The sequence below is a fragment of the Oncorhynchus nerka genome, linkage group LG1 (genome assembly GCF_034236695.1).
Source record: "Oncorhynchus nerka isolate Pitt River linkage group LG1, Oner_Uvic_2.0, whole genome shotgun sequence".
Taxonomy (NCBI): domain Eukaryota; kingdom Metazoa; phylum Chordata; class Actinopteri; order Salmoniformes; family Salmonidae; genus Oncorhynchus; species Oncorhynchus nerka.
Genome location: NC_088396.1, coordinates 2,784,982 through 2,801,079, shown reverse-complemented (window position 1 = coordinate 2,801,079; position 16,098 = coordinate 2,784,982). Strand labels below are relative to the sequence as shown.

The 16,098-nt window shown below is 41.9% G+C and overlaps 1 protein-coding gene across 3 annotated transcripts in view; it reads right to left on the bottom strand.

The window, feature by feature from the left end:
- Positions 1-16,098, bottom strand: part of LOC115130201 (melanophilin-like) — a 124,214-nt gene that overhangs the window by 80,304 nt on the left and 27,812 nt on the right. For all 3 annotated transcript variants that reach the window (XM_029661136.2, XM_029661216.2, XM_029661306.2), the window contains exons 3-4: positions 6,478-6,699; positions 614-753 (exon numbers count right to left, since the gene is read on the bottom strand). In XM_029661136.2, the coding sequence (XP_029516996.1) occupies positions 614-753; positions 6,478-6,699 (362 nt within the window). The remainder of the gene's footprint in view (positions 1-613; positions 754-6,477; positions 6,700-16,098) is intronic.

The window sequence follows — 16,098 nt, the reverse complement described above, 5'->3', positions numbered from 1 at the left end:
TCAAGTTTGCATGTAAATCTTCCACACACCCGAAAAGCACTATGCAAAGATGGGTAAAATGTTACTTTAACAGATTACAAAATCTCCCGTGTTAGATATCATGCAAATGTTGGATTTATAGAGTGTAAATGGTAAGTTGAGAAGGGAATTGGTTTAAAATGTGCTTTGGTGACATTTAAAATGCCTGCATAGGCTGTTATAAACACCATCATTTTATGAGTTGTGTTTACAAAAAATGACGACCAGTGATTGAAATCATTTCCGATTCCAGAGTTAACATGGTGATGCATACACCACAATACTGACATGGCCTGACATTGTAATCATTCTGGGTGATATTTTCTATACCATAGATGCAGCCTACAGTAAATACATTCCATCCACCATGACAAGAGGTTATTAACATCCAGCCACTGTATAAAGCTTTTCATTTATTGTGTATTTAGAACAATAAGCTTCAGCAGATCTTGAGCAACAATAAACTCCCTACTGTACCTAGTGGGCTCTATAGCACTGCTGCCGTGTGCTATGGGGTTTCCTACGAGTTTATACAGGGGTGATGGGGTCTCCTAAGGGCTTGTTCAGGTGTGGGCATGGAACCCATAGTACCCACCTCTCAGGTCACTCTGGGAGGCGCTGAGATCGCCACTCAACCTCTTGTAGAGCGAGCGCATCACCTTGGCACTGCCAAAGCGCTTGAAACGGGAGCGCACATTCTCATGGTACCACTCCAAAGTGCCAATCTTGAGGACCCTGGAGAGAGAGAGAGAGAGAGAGAGAGGACATCAATAATGACTGGCTATACAGACAGATGGATGGACAGAGCAGGGACAGACATTGACAGATTTAATAGATAAACACTGTAAGTTACTGTATGGCTCCAAGGTTTAAATGTGAAGCAGCTATTCTAGGAGTATGTTCTTGCTATATGTTGAGCCTTTTTTGTTGTTGTACATTAACGCATCACTATGTCAAGGGAAATATAGTATCCTTTCTAACAAAGATATCTACATTAATAGTTTTTAAAACATATTTTATCCTGGGTATGGGCTAAGTTGAGCACACCTACAAATGTATATACTGAATCAAATATTACCACAACCTTTTTAAAACCCATGTCTATCTTTATTTCCCAAACACAATTGAACACAATCAGAATCACTTTGTATTTTAGTCATTTTAAGCATCTTTTAACACAGGTTTAAAACTTATTATAGGCTTAACACCTAACAAACACTTGTACTGTTTTAACACTTTTAACATAGGCCAGGCCATGGTGTTACCTCGTATCCCAGTGATAATGCCTTGCATTTAAACCTGGGAAGAAAACACTTCAATTTGCTCAACTTTCCATTGGCTCAAGCATTGGCTCAACTTGCCCCACAGCAAAGCTTTTTTTACTATATTAGCCTAAAAAGCTACAAAGATGCACTTTCATGTTATGTTTAGGACTTCATATTGAAGCTTATAGATACACCAACTGATGTATAGAACAGTTTACAAAACTACAGTATTTACTTTGGTTCACATACAAGAATCATGAAACCTGTACCCCAAATAATTCATTTGATGGTGGAAATCAGTGGACCTAACTTGTTTACCACTTTTTCCCCATGTGATTTTTTCCTTCACAAAATGCATGAAATTATGACCTCTTCCTAAATATTTGTTCACATTATTAATTTTGTGTATAGTTTCCTAGAAACAAGGGGTGTGTCAACAAACCCTTAGGCTGAACTTACCCCACTCTCCCAAGTGAGTAGGGTAAGCATTTCAGTACTTGGATCACACACAGTATGTTAGATATACAGTATGCGAGTTTGCAAAATGCATCAGACCAGGTGTGTGGAAGATTTGTCAGAGGGATGGATGGATGGATGCCCTCAGACCTTGAGTAGGAATTGGGAGAGGAACTTTATATGAAAAATACAGTGGTTCCTCCTTTAAAAGTTGCGAGCTTACGCCGCAGGACTTAGAGGTAATTTGTGGTTTAGTACGGTACCCTGCGTCACCACTTCATTGCTCCAGAACAGCACAAGGGGGAGTTAGAGCACTGATAATGCTTTTGGGTCCTACTGTGTCTCTAACTGACAATGAATGGGTGACATAAACCTAAATAGAAACTGATAATTCTGCACGACTTCAGCATTACTTACTAAACCTGTTGTTACACAAAGGTTTTTATTATTTTATTTTGTTAGGATTATTTTGCTCTTACTGTAGTACTGTAGACCACTCCCAACCGGTCATGTTGTACAGCGCTTGAGTGGCGCAACAGTCTAAGACACTGCATAGCAATGCAAGCTGTGTTACTACAGATGCAGGTTCGATACCCGTGCCAGCCGCAACAGGGAGACCCATTTGTTTTTAATTTAGAATCTTCCAATCCTCTATATGTAATTATTGGCGGAGTGTCACGTCATATTTTTCGATATACTGTAGGCCTACCATTGGCGACATGATACTCAATAGTGTTGAGTAATGTGCTGTAGGCCTTATTTATTTAATTAAATAGCATAATGAAGCTAGAAGCAATAGGATTTGAAGCAATAGCATAAATCTATTTTAGCACTGTTTCGCTCTGCTCTGAAACAAGCATGGGGACTGGTCTTGAGAAATCAATGAGATTTTTATTTTCACTTAATCACTGTTTGGGTGAATAAGGTTGGTTAGACTAGAATAGGGTGCAGAAATGTTATGCTCTTAGTGTAACCTTTATTTAACAAGGCAAGTCAGTTAACTTCTTTGTGACAGGGGGCAGTATTTTCACGTCCGGATGAAATGCATGCCCAAATTCAACGGCCTGCTACTCATCCCCAGAAGATAAGATATGCATATTATTAGTCGATTTGAATAGAAGACACTGAAGTTTCTAAAGCTGTTTGAATCATGTCTGTGAGTATAACAGAACTTATTTAGCAGGCGTAACCCCGAGGAAAAACCATTCAGAATTTCTTCTTTTTTTTGAGGTCACTCTTTTCAATAGTTTTCATTGGGAATCCAGATTTCTAAGGGACCTTCTTGCAGTTCCTATCGCTCCCACTGGATGTCAACAGTCTTTAGAAATTGGTTGAGGTTATTCCTTTGTGTAATGAAGAAGTACGGCCATCTTGAACGAGAGTCACTTGAAGCGTACTGTTAGATAGAGGCGCGTGACCAGAAAGGTAGCTACAGTTTGTTTTCTTCCTGTATTGAACACCAATCATCCCGCCGGGTTGAAATATGGTTTCTCTCTTTGTTTACGGAGGTGCTATCCTCAGATAATAGCATTGTTTGCTTTCGCCGAAAAGCCTTTTTGAAATCTGACATGTTGGCTGGATTCACAACAAGTGTAGCTTTAATTTGCTATATTGCTTGTGTGATTTAATGAAAGTTAGATTTTTATCGTAATTTATTTGAATTCGGCGCTCTGCATTTTCCCTGGCTTTTGGCCAAGTGGGACGCTAGCGTCCCACATATCCCAGAGAGGTTAAGAACAAATTCTTATTTTCAAGGACAACCTATTCCTTCCTCCCCATCTGGGAATTGAAGCCCAGTCTCCCACGTGCCCTGCCTGCAAGACATGGGGATTCTTTAGCTAATTAGCCCAGTACTGTACTGCCGACCATCACGTTGTCCAACGCCATATTTTTCGTTCCATCCTAACGGAAACCATTCCAATTTTTTCTTGGAATAGAAACCCCATAATATTAATCAAATTAATTAAGCAAGTACCAATCAAAAGTGTGGACACACCTACTCATTCCAGGATTTGTATTTATTTTTCTATTTTCTATTGTAGAATAATAGTGAAGACATCACAACTATGAAATAACACATATGGAATTAGAGGTTAACCTCTAAAGACCTCTAAAGAGGTTAAGAACAAATTCTTATTTACAAGGAGAGCCTACTCCTTACTCCCAGTCAGGGAATTGAACCCCGGTCTCCCGCATTCTCTAGTACAGCCATTATTTAAGGTACTTGAGGTCACCAAGAAAGTCTGGACAAGGCCTGCTCTCCCTTATGAAAGGAATTAGGCACTTTCCCATGTTTACTTGTCAGACTGCACAGTAGCCTAATAAACAAATGCAGGTGGCTTATATTTTCAAAATGCTTTATAATCCAAATATAAAAGCATATACTGTACAGTACTGTATTTCTTCATCAGCACCGTTATGATTTCATTAATACAAATACTCTTTCAAAATGCAGATGTTGATTTAGTTATGGATCCAAAACAAATTACTATGGGAACTAGTGTCTGTTGGCAAGTAGACTGAACCAGGTTTTCCTTTAGGATTTTGCCTGTGCTTAGCTCTATTCTGTTGATATCTTTAAATTTTGTTTAGTCCTTGCAAATTTCAAGCATACATACAGTTGAAGTCGGAAGTTTACATACACTCAGGTTGGAGTCATTAAAACTAGCTTAAAATTGTAGACCTCCACAGGTCTGGTTCATCCTTGGGAGCAATTTCCAAATGCCTGTAGGTACCACGGTCATCTGTACAAACAATAGTACGCAAGTATAAACAACATGGGATCTCGCAGCCGTCATACCGCTCAGGAAGGAGACACGTTCTGTCTCCTAAAGATGAACATACATTGGTGCGAAAAGTGCAAATCAATCCCAGAACAACAGCAATGGACCTTGTGAAGATGCTGGAGGAAACAGGTACAAAAGTATCTATATCCACAGTAAAACGAGTCCTATATCGAAGGTAAAACGAGTCCTATATCGACATAACCTGAAAGGCCGCTCAGCAAGAAAGAAGCCACTGCTCCAAAACCATAAAAAAGCCAGACTACGGTTTGCAACTGCACATGGGGACAAAGATCATACTTTTTGGAGAAATGTCCTCTGGTCTGATGAAACAAAAATAGAACTGTTTGGCCATAATGACCATCGTTATGTTTGGAGGAAAAAGGGGAGGCTTGCAAGCCGAAGAACACCATCCAAACCCGTGAAGCACGGGGGTGGCAGCGTCATGTTGTGAGGGTGCTTTGCTGCAGGAGGGACTGGTGCACTTCACAAAAAATAGATGGCATCATGAGGAAGTAAAGTTATGTAGATATTTTGATGTGTGCGAGTAAGGAGGCCTATAAACGTGACTCAGTTACACCAGCTCTGTCAGGAGGAATGGGCCAAAATTCACACAACTTATTGTGGGAAGCTTGTGGAAGGCTACACAAAAGGCTTGACCCAAGTTAAACAATTTAAAGGCAATGCTACCAAATACTAATTGAATGTATGTAAACTTGTGACCCACTGGGAAAGTGATGAAAGAAATACAAGCTGAAAAAAATAATTCTCTCCTATTATTCTGACATTTCACAGTCTTAAAATAAAGTGGTGATCCTAACTGACCTAAGACAGGGAATTGTTACTAGGATTAAATGTCAGGAATTGTGAAAAACTGATTTTAAAAGTACTTGGCTAAGGTGTTTGTAGACTTCCAACTTCAACTGTATAACATGGTGCAGTCACCACCATGCTTGAAATTATGAAGTGTGGTACTCATTGATGTGTTGTGTTGGATTTGCCACAAGCATGATGTTTTTACTTTAGTGCCTTATTGCAAACAGGATGCATGTTTTGGAATATTTTTTATTCTGTACAGACTTTCTTCTTTTCACACTGCCATTTAGGTTAGTTTTGGGGAGTAACCACAATGTTGTTGATCCATCATCAGTTTTCTCCCTTCACAGCTATTCAACTCCGTAACTGTTTTAAAGTCACCATTGGCCTCATGATGAAATCCCTGAGTGGTTTCCTTCCTCTCCGGCAACTGAGTTAGGAAGGACGTCTGAATCTTTGTAGTGACTGGGTGTATTGATACGCCATCCAATGTGTAATTAATAACTCCACCATGCTCAAAGGGATATTTCATGTCTGCTTTTTTATTTTCACCCATCTTACCAATAGGTGCCCCTCTTTGCGAGGAATTGGAAAACCTCCCTGGTCTTTGTAGTTGAATCTGTGTTCGAAATTCACTGGGAACTTACATATAGTTGTGTATGTGGGACACAAAGATGAGGTAGTTATTCAAAAATCATGGTAAACACTATTACACAGAGTTAGTCCATACACATTATTATGTGACTTGTTAAACAAATTTGAACTCCTGAACTTATTTAGGTTTGCCATTTCAAAGGGGTGGAATAAGTGCTTTTAATTTTCAGCTTTTAATTTTTAATTCATTTCAAGAAAATGCTACAAACAATCCATTTTAAATTCAGACTGTAACACAACAACATGTGGAAAAAGTCAAGGGATGTGGATACTTTCTGAAGGCACTATATATTAGCATTACAGTTGTTGTGCTAATGTCCTAACCTTAGCATGTTTGTTCAGTTCACCTGGTCATATGGCAGGAGTCGCACACCCAGCTGACATACTTTTTTGTTGTAGATGCTTCAGGCCCTAGCATGTCAGCATATTTTAGCGTGAAGGTTGTTATACCGAGATGTTAGTATTAGTATGTTTCTCCAGCTCACCTGGACATGTGGCAGGGGTCGCATACCCATCCGCGCTCCTTCTTGTTGTAGCGGCTGCAGGCTTTGCAGGCGTACACCTGGCAGTCCAGACACTGGAGCTTGCTGTTGACAAGGAACTTGAAGGGCTGCAAGCAGCGGATACAGTGGGACTCTGTCAGGCTGGTCCCAGTGCCTAGCAGCTCTCTCTTGGTGTCCTCCTTCTCTAGCTGCGTCTTTAGCTCCCTGCAAAATACACAAGGATGGATGGATAAATTGATTGACAGAGAAATATGAACAGAAGATGATGGATAGCTTGGCAGAGAGGCTATAGTGCAGGGATTATCAACTAGAATCAGCCGAGGGCTGATTTTTTTCTTGAGGGGATGGTCAGGGGGACGGAAAATAGTTACAAATAATTTGTGGACTGCAAATTGACCGCAAGAAGCCCAAACCGATATAATATTAGACTAAAACAAAATAATTTCAAACCTTGCTTGAATTTGTATACAATCACATATAATAAGTATACCAAACATTAGGCACAACTTCCTAATACTGAGCTACACCACCGCTTAGGCCTCAGAACAGCTTCAATTTGTTCGGGGCATGGACTCTACAAGGTGTCGAAAGCATTCTACAGCTGGGCACTGGGACAGGAATGCTCGCCCATTTTGATTCCAATGCTTCCCATAGTTGTGTCAAGTTAGCTAGATGTCCTTTGGGTGATGCACCATTCTTGATACACACAGGAATCTGTTGAGCGTGAAAACCAGAGTAGCGTTGCAGTTCTTGACACAAACCGGTGTACCTGGCAGCTACTACCATACCCGTTCAAAGGCACTTAAATACTTTGTCTTGCGCATTCACCCTCTGAATGGCACACATTCAAAATCCATGTCTCAATTGTTTCCAGGCTTAAAAATCCTTGTTTAACCTGTCTCCTCCCCTTAATCTACACTGATTGAAGTGGATCTAAAAAGTGACATCAATAAGAGATCATAGGTTTCACCCCCCCAAAAAAGCTATAATTTTTTTGGCCCAGAAAATTTAGGGGGCCAAATAAAATCACCTGCGGGCCAAATTCACAGTTGGGGAAACCTGCTGTAGTGGATGGATGGACAGACAGAAGTAAAGACAGAAGAATAGACAAACTGACAGTAGATAGGACAGACAGTAGATTGATTATTCTATACCAGTCACAGGAGACAATGGCCCAATTTTTCTGTAAGCCGGCAATCAGTCCCTTTCCTATCCTGTAATATGTTCAGGCATGGACCAAGGCATGCGTATCCTCGGGCTATCCAAAGTAATGAAGGTGCACTGGTATCAATAAAGGCTTTCTATGAAGCCCGAGAGCCACGGCTCATATCTGTGGTTACATATATTTTACATAAGCTGCTAACATGGCCCCGGGAAACAAGTCCATGAGGCCATGTGAACCATCTTATATACAGCAACATGACTAGCCCAAAGGCTAAAATGCTATCACTTTGCAGATGAAAAAGGAAGCAATAATGCTTCAGTTAAGCGGTACCATATGTTTATTTATTTTTTGCCAAATATCAAAGCCTTGCTTGCTTGTAACAATAAAAGACAAACGTAACATATTTCCAATCCATGGTAAGGGAATGGTAAATGTCATAATGTGCTTCTTGATTGAAAACGGACTTTTAGCTAACTTGTTTAGCTCTAACCTGCATTAAGCCGATTCAACTGGCTGCTGGTGGCTGCATGGGAGTTCTCGGTAGGAGCTGGAAACATGATGGTTTTAAACTCAGCAGATTGTGGGTTCTCCAACCTGGGGAAAGTCTGAATCCCTGCCACAACTAAACCCCTGCATATCAAATGTCAACCGTTAACCTTATGAGACAAAGAGGTAATAAGAGAGAACTAGGAATGTTCGCGGAATCAGATGTAGACATGGAGAAGGCTAACAATTCAATTGTCTATTTTCCACATGAAAACAAGTGATTTTAGGGGGCTGAATGAGGGTCAATTGAGCCAGTTGGAATTGGTTTTCCTTAATTTGTTGTCCTTAAGCCATTTTGCCACAACTTTGGAAATATGCTTGGAGTCATTGTCCATTTGGGAAGACCCATTTGCCACCAAGCTTTAACTTCCTGAATGATGTCTTGAGATGTTGCTTCAATACATCCACCTGTATTAACTGCACCTGTTTGAACTCGTTACCTGTATAAAAGACACCTGTCCATACACTCAATCAAACAGACTCATTTACACATTTACATTTAAGTCATTTAGCAGACGCTCTTATCCAGAGCGACTTACAAATTGGTGCATTCACCTTATGACATCCAGTGGAACAGTAGTGCATCTAAATCTTTTAAGAGGGGGGTGAGAGGGATTACTTTATCCTATCCTAGGTATTCCTTAAAGAGGTGGGGTTTCAGGTGTCTCCGGAAGGTGGTGATTGACTCCGCTGTCCTGGCGTCGTGAGGGAGTTTGTTCCACCATTGGGGGGCCAGAGCAGCGAACAGTTTTGACTGGGCTGAGCGGGAACTGTACTTCCTCAGTGGTAGGGAGGCGAGCAGGCCAGAGGTGGATGAACGCAGTGCCCTTGTTTGGGTGTAGGGCCTGATCAGAGCCTGGAGGTACTGAGGTGCCGTTCCCCTCACAGCTCCGTAGGCAAGCACCATGGTCTTGTAGCGGATGCGAGCTTCAACTGGAAGCCAGTGGAGAGAGCGGAGGAGCGGGGTGACGTGGAGAGAACTTGGGAAGGTTGAACACCAGACGGGCTGCGGCGTTCTGGATGAGTTGTAGGGGTTTAATGGCACAGGCAGGAGCCCAGCCAACAGCGAGTTGCAGTAATCCAGACGGGAGATGACGAGTGCCTGGATTAGGACCTGCGCCGCTTCCTGTGTGAGGCAGGGTCGTACTCTGCGGATGTTGTAGAGCATGAACCTACAGGAACGGGCCACCGCCTTGATGTTAGTTGAGAACGACAGGGTGTTGTCCAGGATCACGCCAAGGTTCTTAGCGCTCTGGGAGGAGGACACAATGGAGTTGTCAACCGTGATGGCGAGATCATGGAACGGGCAGTCCTTCCCCGGGAGGAAGAGCAGCTCCGTCTTGCCGAGGTTCAGCTTGAGGTGGTGATCCGTCATCCACACTGATATGTCTGCCAGACATGCAGAGATGCGATTCGCCACCTGATCATCAGAAGGGGGAAAGGAGAAGATTAATTGTGTGTCGTCTGCATAGCAATGATAGGAGAGACCATGTGAGGTTATGACAGAGCCAAGTGACTTGGTGTATAGCGAGAATAGGAGAGGGCCTAGAACAGAGCCCTGGGGGACACCAGTGGTGAGAGCACGTGGTGTGGAGACGGATTCTCGCCACGCCACCTGGTAGGAGCGACCTGTCAGGTAGGACGCAATCCAAGCGTGGGCCGCGCCGGAGATGCCCAACTCGGAGAGGGTGGAGAGGAGGATCTGATGGTTCACAGTATCGAAGGCAGCCGATAGGTCTAGAAGGATGAGAGCAGAGGAGAGAGAGTTAGCTTTAGCAGTGCGGAGCGCCTCCGTGATACAGAGAAGAGCAGTCTCAGTTGAATGACTAGTCTTGAAACCTGACTGATTTGGATCAAGAAGGTCATTCTGAGAGAGATAGCGGGAGAGCTGGCCAAGGACGGCACGTTCAAGAGTTTTGGAGAGAAAAGAAAGAAGGGATACTGGTCTGTAGTTGTTGACATCGGAGGGATCGAGTGTAGGTTTTTTCAGAAGGGTGCAACTCTCGCTCTCTTGAAGACGGAAGGGACGTAGCCAGCGGTCAGGGATGAGTTGATGAGCGAGGTGAGGTAAGGGAGAAGGTCTCCGGAAATGGTCTGGAGAAGAGAGGAGGGGATAGGGTCAAGCGGGCAGTTTGTTGGGCGGCCGGCCGTCACAAGACGCGAGATTTCATCTGGAGAGAGGGGGAGAAAGAGGTCAGAGCACAGGGTAGGGCAGTGTGAGCAGAACCAGCGGTGTCGTTTGACTTAGCAAACGAGGATCGGATGTCGTCGACCTTCTTTTCAAAATGGTTGACGAAGTCATCTGCAGAGAGGGAGGAGGGGGAGGGGAGGAGGATTCAGGAGGGAGGAGAAGGTTGCAAAGAGCTTCCTAGGGTTAGAGGCAGATGCTTGGAATTTAGAGTGGTAGAAAGTGGCTTTAGCAGCAGAGAGAGAAGAGGAAAATGTAGAGAGGAGGAGTGAAAGGATGTCAGGTCCGCAGGGAGGCGAGTTTTCCTCCATTTCCGCTCGGCTGCCCGGAGCCCTGTTCTGTGAGCTCGCAATGAGTCGTTGAGCCACGGAGCGGGAGGGGAGGACCGAGCCGGCCTGGAGGATAGGGGACATAGAGAGTCAAAGGATGCAGAAAGGGAGGAGAGGAGGGTTGAGGAGGCAGAATCAGGAGATAGGTTGGAGAAGGTTTGAGCAGAGGGAAGAGATGATAGGATGGAAGAGGAGAGAGTAGCGGGGGAGAGAGAGCGAAGGTTGGGACGGCGCGATACCATCCGAGTAGGGGCAGTGTGGGAAGTGTTGGATGAGAGCGAGAGGGAGAAGGATACAAGGTAGTGGTCGGAGACTTGGAGGGGAGTTGCAATGAGGTTAGTGGAAGAGCAGACTCCAACCTCTCCACAAAGACAAGAGAGCTGTGTAAGGACATCAGGGATAAAATTGTAGACCAGCAAATCATATAAACACTGAATGTGTACATCAACGACATTGATAAAAAGTTTTAGTGATTGAATTAAATGGAAGAGCAGTAATGTGTAAGCATGGAAAATGTGTAATCGTACATAAAATGCAAACGCTTAAACTGTATACAGTAGATGCTAAAACAAATGCAATAATTTACAAGGTTTAGAAACAAGTAGGGTGAATTCATATAAATCAGGTGTTCACATTCAAATTTCTGCAAAGAAACCACTGCTAAGGGACACCAATAATAAGAAGAGATATGCTTGGGCCAAGAAACACGAGCAATGGACATTAGACCGGTGGAAATCTGTCCTTTGGTCTGATGAGTCCAAATTTGAGATTTTTTTGTTCCAACCGCCATGTCTTTGTGAGACACAGTAGGTAAACAGATTAACTCTGCATGTGTGGTTCCCACCGTTAAGCACGGAGGAGGGGGTGTGATTGTGTGGAGGTTCTTTGCTGGTGACACTGTCTGATTTATTTAGAATTCAAGGCACACTTAACCAGCATGGCTACCACAGGATTCTGCAGTGATACGCCATCCCATCTGGTTTGCGTTTAGTGGGACTATCATTTGTTTTTCAACAGGACAATGACCCAGAACACCTCCAGGCTGTGTACGGGCTATTTGACCAAGAAGGAGAGTGATGGCGTTCTGCATCAGATGACCTGGCCTCCACAATCACCTGACTTCAACCCAATTGACATGGTTTGGGATGAGTTGGACTGCATAGTGAAGGATAAGTAGCCAACAAGTGCTCAGTATATGTGGGAACTCATTCAAGACTGTTGGAAAAGCGTTCCAGGTGAAGCTGGTTGACAGAATGCCAAGAGTGTGCAAAGCTATCAAAGGCAAAGGGTGGCTACTTTGAAGAATCTCAAATACAAAATATATTTTGATTTGTTTAAAACTTTTTTGGTTACTACATGATTACATATGTGTTATTTCATAGTTTTGATGTCTTCACCACTATTCTACAATGTAGAAAATAGTAAAAATAAAGAAAAACCATTGAATGCGTAGGTGTGTCCAAACTTATGACTGGTATTGTATATCTCACTAGGTCAGGATTTTTAAGCCTCCATACATTGCCTTCGGATAGTTTTCAGACCCCTTCACTCTTTCCACATTTTGTTAAGTTACTGCCTTGTCCTAAAATGGGTTAAATAAAATTTTAAAATCCTCAGCAAGTCCAGCCAGAGCCCAGACTTGAACATCTCTGGAGAGACTTGAAAATTGCTGTGCCTGACCTTACAAAAACATCTTTTTAAATCAATTTTAGAATAAGGCTGCAACCTAACAATATGTGGAAAAAGTTAAGGGGTCTGAATACTTTCCGAAGGCACTAGTTCTAATGTGTCCATGATATTTGTAATTTCCCTAATTGTATGACGGTGATAGGTTTCAGTGTGATTTCCTTTACTGTCCATTGTGGTACTTAAAACCGTATTATAATCTTCCACCATAATAATTGAGTAATTTGTTGCTTGTGAGCTCAATAGATTATTATATAGATATTTTCTAAGAATTGTGGATCATCATTATTTGGACCATATAGATGAATTAGCTAAATCTGTTTTTGGTCCAATAGCATATTTAAAAGGATCCACCTTCCTTGAGGATCTGTTTGGACAGTTTGCCCTGGCATTAGTTGAACACAGCCAATCCAACAGTTTCTGAAATGTTGTCACTTCCTGAGATCTGTTTCAAATGTTTTTTTAAGTAGTTCCTTTCTTATATATGTATTAAAAAAGTAGTTACTTTCTGAGATCGGTGGTCAAATAGTAGTAGTCACCTCCAAAGTAAATATTTGTTCTCCCAATTAAAAAAAAAACCTTAACTATAGCTATCCCAGTTCTGCAAGGTTCTGAACCTTTCACTGAATACACCCCTGGTTAACAGACTTATGCCATGATATGAGATCATGCTTTTCGAACTGTGCACGGTTCTCAGGAGTCAGAATAGGAAGGCTGCTGCTTTGTAGCTATGCCCGGGTCAGCAAGATGGTGCCTCAGAGATACATCAGTACAGCTGTGAGGAATTAGCAATGGGATATACATTTTATATCTGTTAAATCTGTCCTCCTCTGAAAGCCCAAATCCCAGGGACTTGGTATATATCCTGTGCCTTCCTGATTTGAATAGCGAGGATATCCGCACCATGGGCAAAGTCCTAGCTAGTTGCATGGAGGCGTGTGGCAGCATCGTCTCTCAAGGTTCCATTCAAGACCCCTCTGGTTATAGATCCGGAAGATACGCACCTGGAAATAGAACTACCTTACAATGAAGGCTAGATGTGAGATGTGCAAGTGTTAACATGTTTAAAAAAAAAAATAATAATAATATGATAGCATTAATATGCTATGTCAATAAAAGCAATTTAACTTGGAATTTTATTTTGTGCAAACTAATAAAAAACAATGTTTTGCACATGATCTTTTTGTACTTCAATTGTAGCCTGCTATAGATACAGTAGATATTTATGTTGGTCTTTTCAATGAGATCTTTAGTGTAGACCGATTGAGCCAAGTTTGAGTCTGTGTAAGGGTTCTAAAAATTACAAGTAGACAGATATTTGAGAGGTTTTATAAAAAACACAGGATTAGCATGTCCCTAGGATTACATTAAACTAAATTGATTATGACCTTAAACCAGAAAGTTCTGCTTAGCTGGCACTCCTTGGGAGTCCTGGTATGGGAGCCAGACATCCACATTCTGGGAAGATCCAATTTAGCAGACTGTTCCCATACAAGGATATCTCCTGGATGCCCATCAACACCAGTCCCCCTCCCCCCACATCCTTCATAGCCCACATTAAGTTAAGGGGAGTGAGAGAGAGAAGAGAGAATTATAAAACCATAACATAATAGTTTCCAGAGACGGAAAAGCAACCCACGGTTCAGAGCAGACTACTAAGCATTAAGAGCCATTTTCCCTTTCGATCCCAAAAACCTCAGCTTGATTTGATAAATCTTTGGCCAAACAGTTTTGCTAAATGGACCGGTTTCAACATTACAGTTACATAATGCGGGGATCAATGTGAATGCATATATACAAGAGTAAGAGTGTTTATCGTAAAGTGTTAACCCCCGTGTCCTGGCTAAATTCCCAATTTAGCCCCATTTCCATCATTGCCACCTAATTACCCCTTCGGTCCTAATTGTCACATAGTATCACACCTCACCTCTCCTCTATATAAATGCAATCAGTTATTATAATATTATTAAATTGAAGCTTCATTCTGGGATTCAAAAAAACAACCAAATGGCCATCCCGCCACTTGTTTTGGTATACAGATCATCCCCAGTTTACAATTGGCTCATTCATCCCCCCTCCTCTCTCCTGTAACTATTCCCCAGGTAGTTGCTGTAAATGAGAGAATGTGTTCTAAGTCAACTAACCTGGTAAAATAAGGGTAAAATTTAAAAAAATACAGCTGACAGATGGGCCTAAGAAAATGTAACCCCTCTCAAATGCAAATGAACCTCTAATGAGGGTTATGGCCTGAGTTTTAAAGTGGAACTGACAGCGTTTTAGCAACATGAAATCTTATAAAAATCAGCTCAATATACACCCCCAGGAAGAATATGAAGCCTATAAAAAACATCTGACAAGCAAGAAAATAGATATGGTCATTTAAAAATGTTATTCAATTCGTAGAATGTTTGGGAATGACGTAGAGTAAGCCATTTGTGAAACTTCTATAGAAATAAAGAGTGGAAACGCAGCCGTGCGTTTGGACAGTTAATAGACACTGCAGTAAATTATACATATGTCTTGTCTAGGATCGGAGTCGACACAGACCGGTGTGCCATTGCCAATCAGAGCTATACAGCAGGCCTATATGCAAATAAGCCCTTTGCCACATGGGCAGTGTTACCAACAATATTTAGTGGGTTTTCAGACCTCTCCAGCGACTTCAATTGGTAAAATTTTCTAGCGACACATTCAGCTACCTACACGGGCCTATCATTATTCACTTTTAACTGGACTGTGTGTTTACAGTTATAAACGATGGGGAATAATAACCTGCTCACCCGTCTGCAGCTTGCCAATGCATGCTTGTCCAAAACCACATTTTGACGATAGAATGGGAACCCATTTGATCGATGCCAAATACACTTGATTGACAACTAAGAGTTATGGAAACAGTCAGCCTAGCATGCTAACAAAGTGATTCACATTTCTTGCTAGTTAACCAAATGACACTTGGATCTCTAGCTGTAGCCACAGAAAAAATATATGGGGGGGAGAAGTTGGCAAATCATCCACTCTTCCAATGACAACATCCTCCCAGCAGATAGGTAACACTAGACTCCTTGTTTTTAGCTTGCTAAATAGCTACATAAATACAGTTGAAGTTGGAAGTTTACATACACCTTAGCCAAATACATTTAATCACAGTTTTTCACAATTCCTGACATTTAATCCTAGTAAAAATTCCCTGTCTTAGGTCAGCTAGGATCACCACTTTATTTTAAGAATGTGAAATGTCAGAAAATTTGTAGAGAGAATGATTTATTCCAGCTTGTATTTCTTTCATCACATTCCCAGTGGGTCAGAAGTTTACAAACACTCAATAAGTATTTGGTAGCGTTGCCTTTAAATTGTTTAACCTGGATCAAACATTTTGGGTAGCCTTCCACAAACTTCCCACAATACGTTGGGTGAATTTTGTCCCATTCCTCCTGACAGAGCTGGTGTAACTGAGTCAGGTTCGTAGGCCTCCTAGCTCACACATGCTTTTTCAGTTCTGCCCAAAAATGTTCTATGGGATTGAGGTCAGGGCTTTGTGATGGCCACTCAAATACCTTGACTTTGTTGTCCTTAAGCCATTTTGCCACAACTTTGGAAGTATGCTTGGGGTCATTGTCCATTTGGAAGACGCATTTGCGATCAAGCTTTAACTTTCTGACTGATGTCGTGAGATGTTGTTTTAATATATC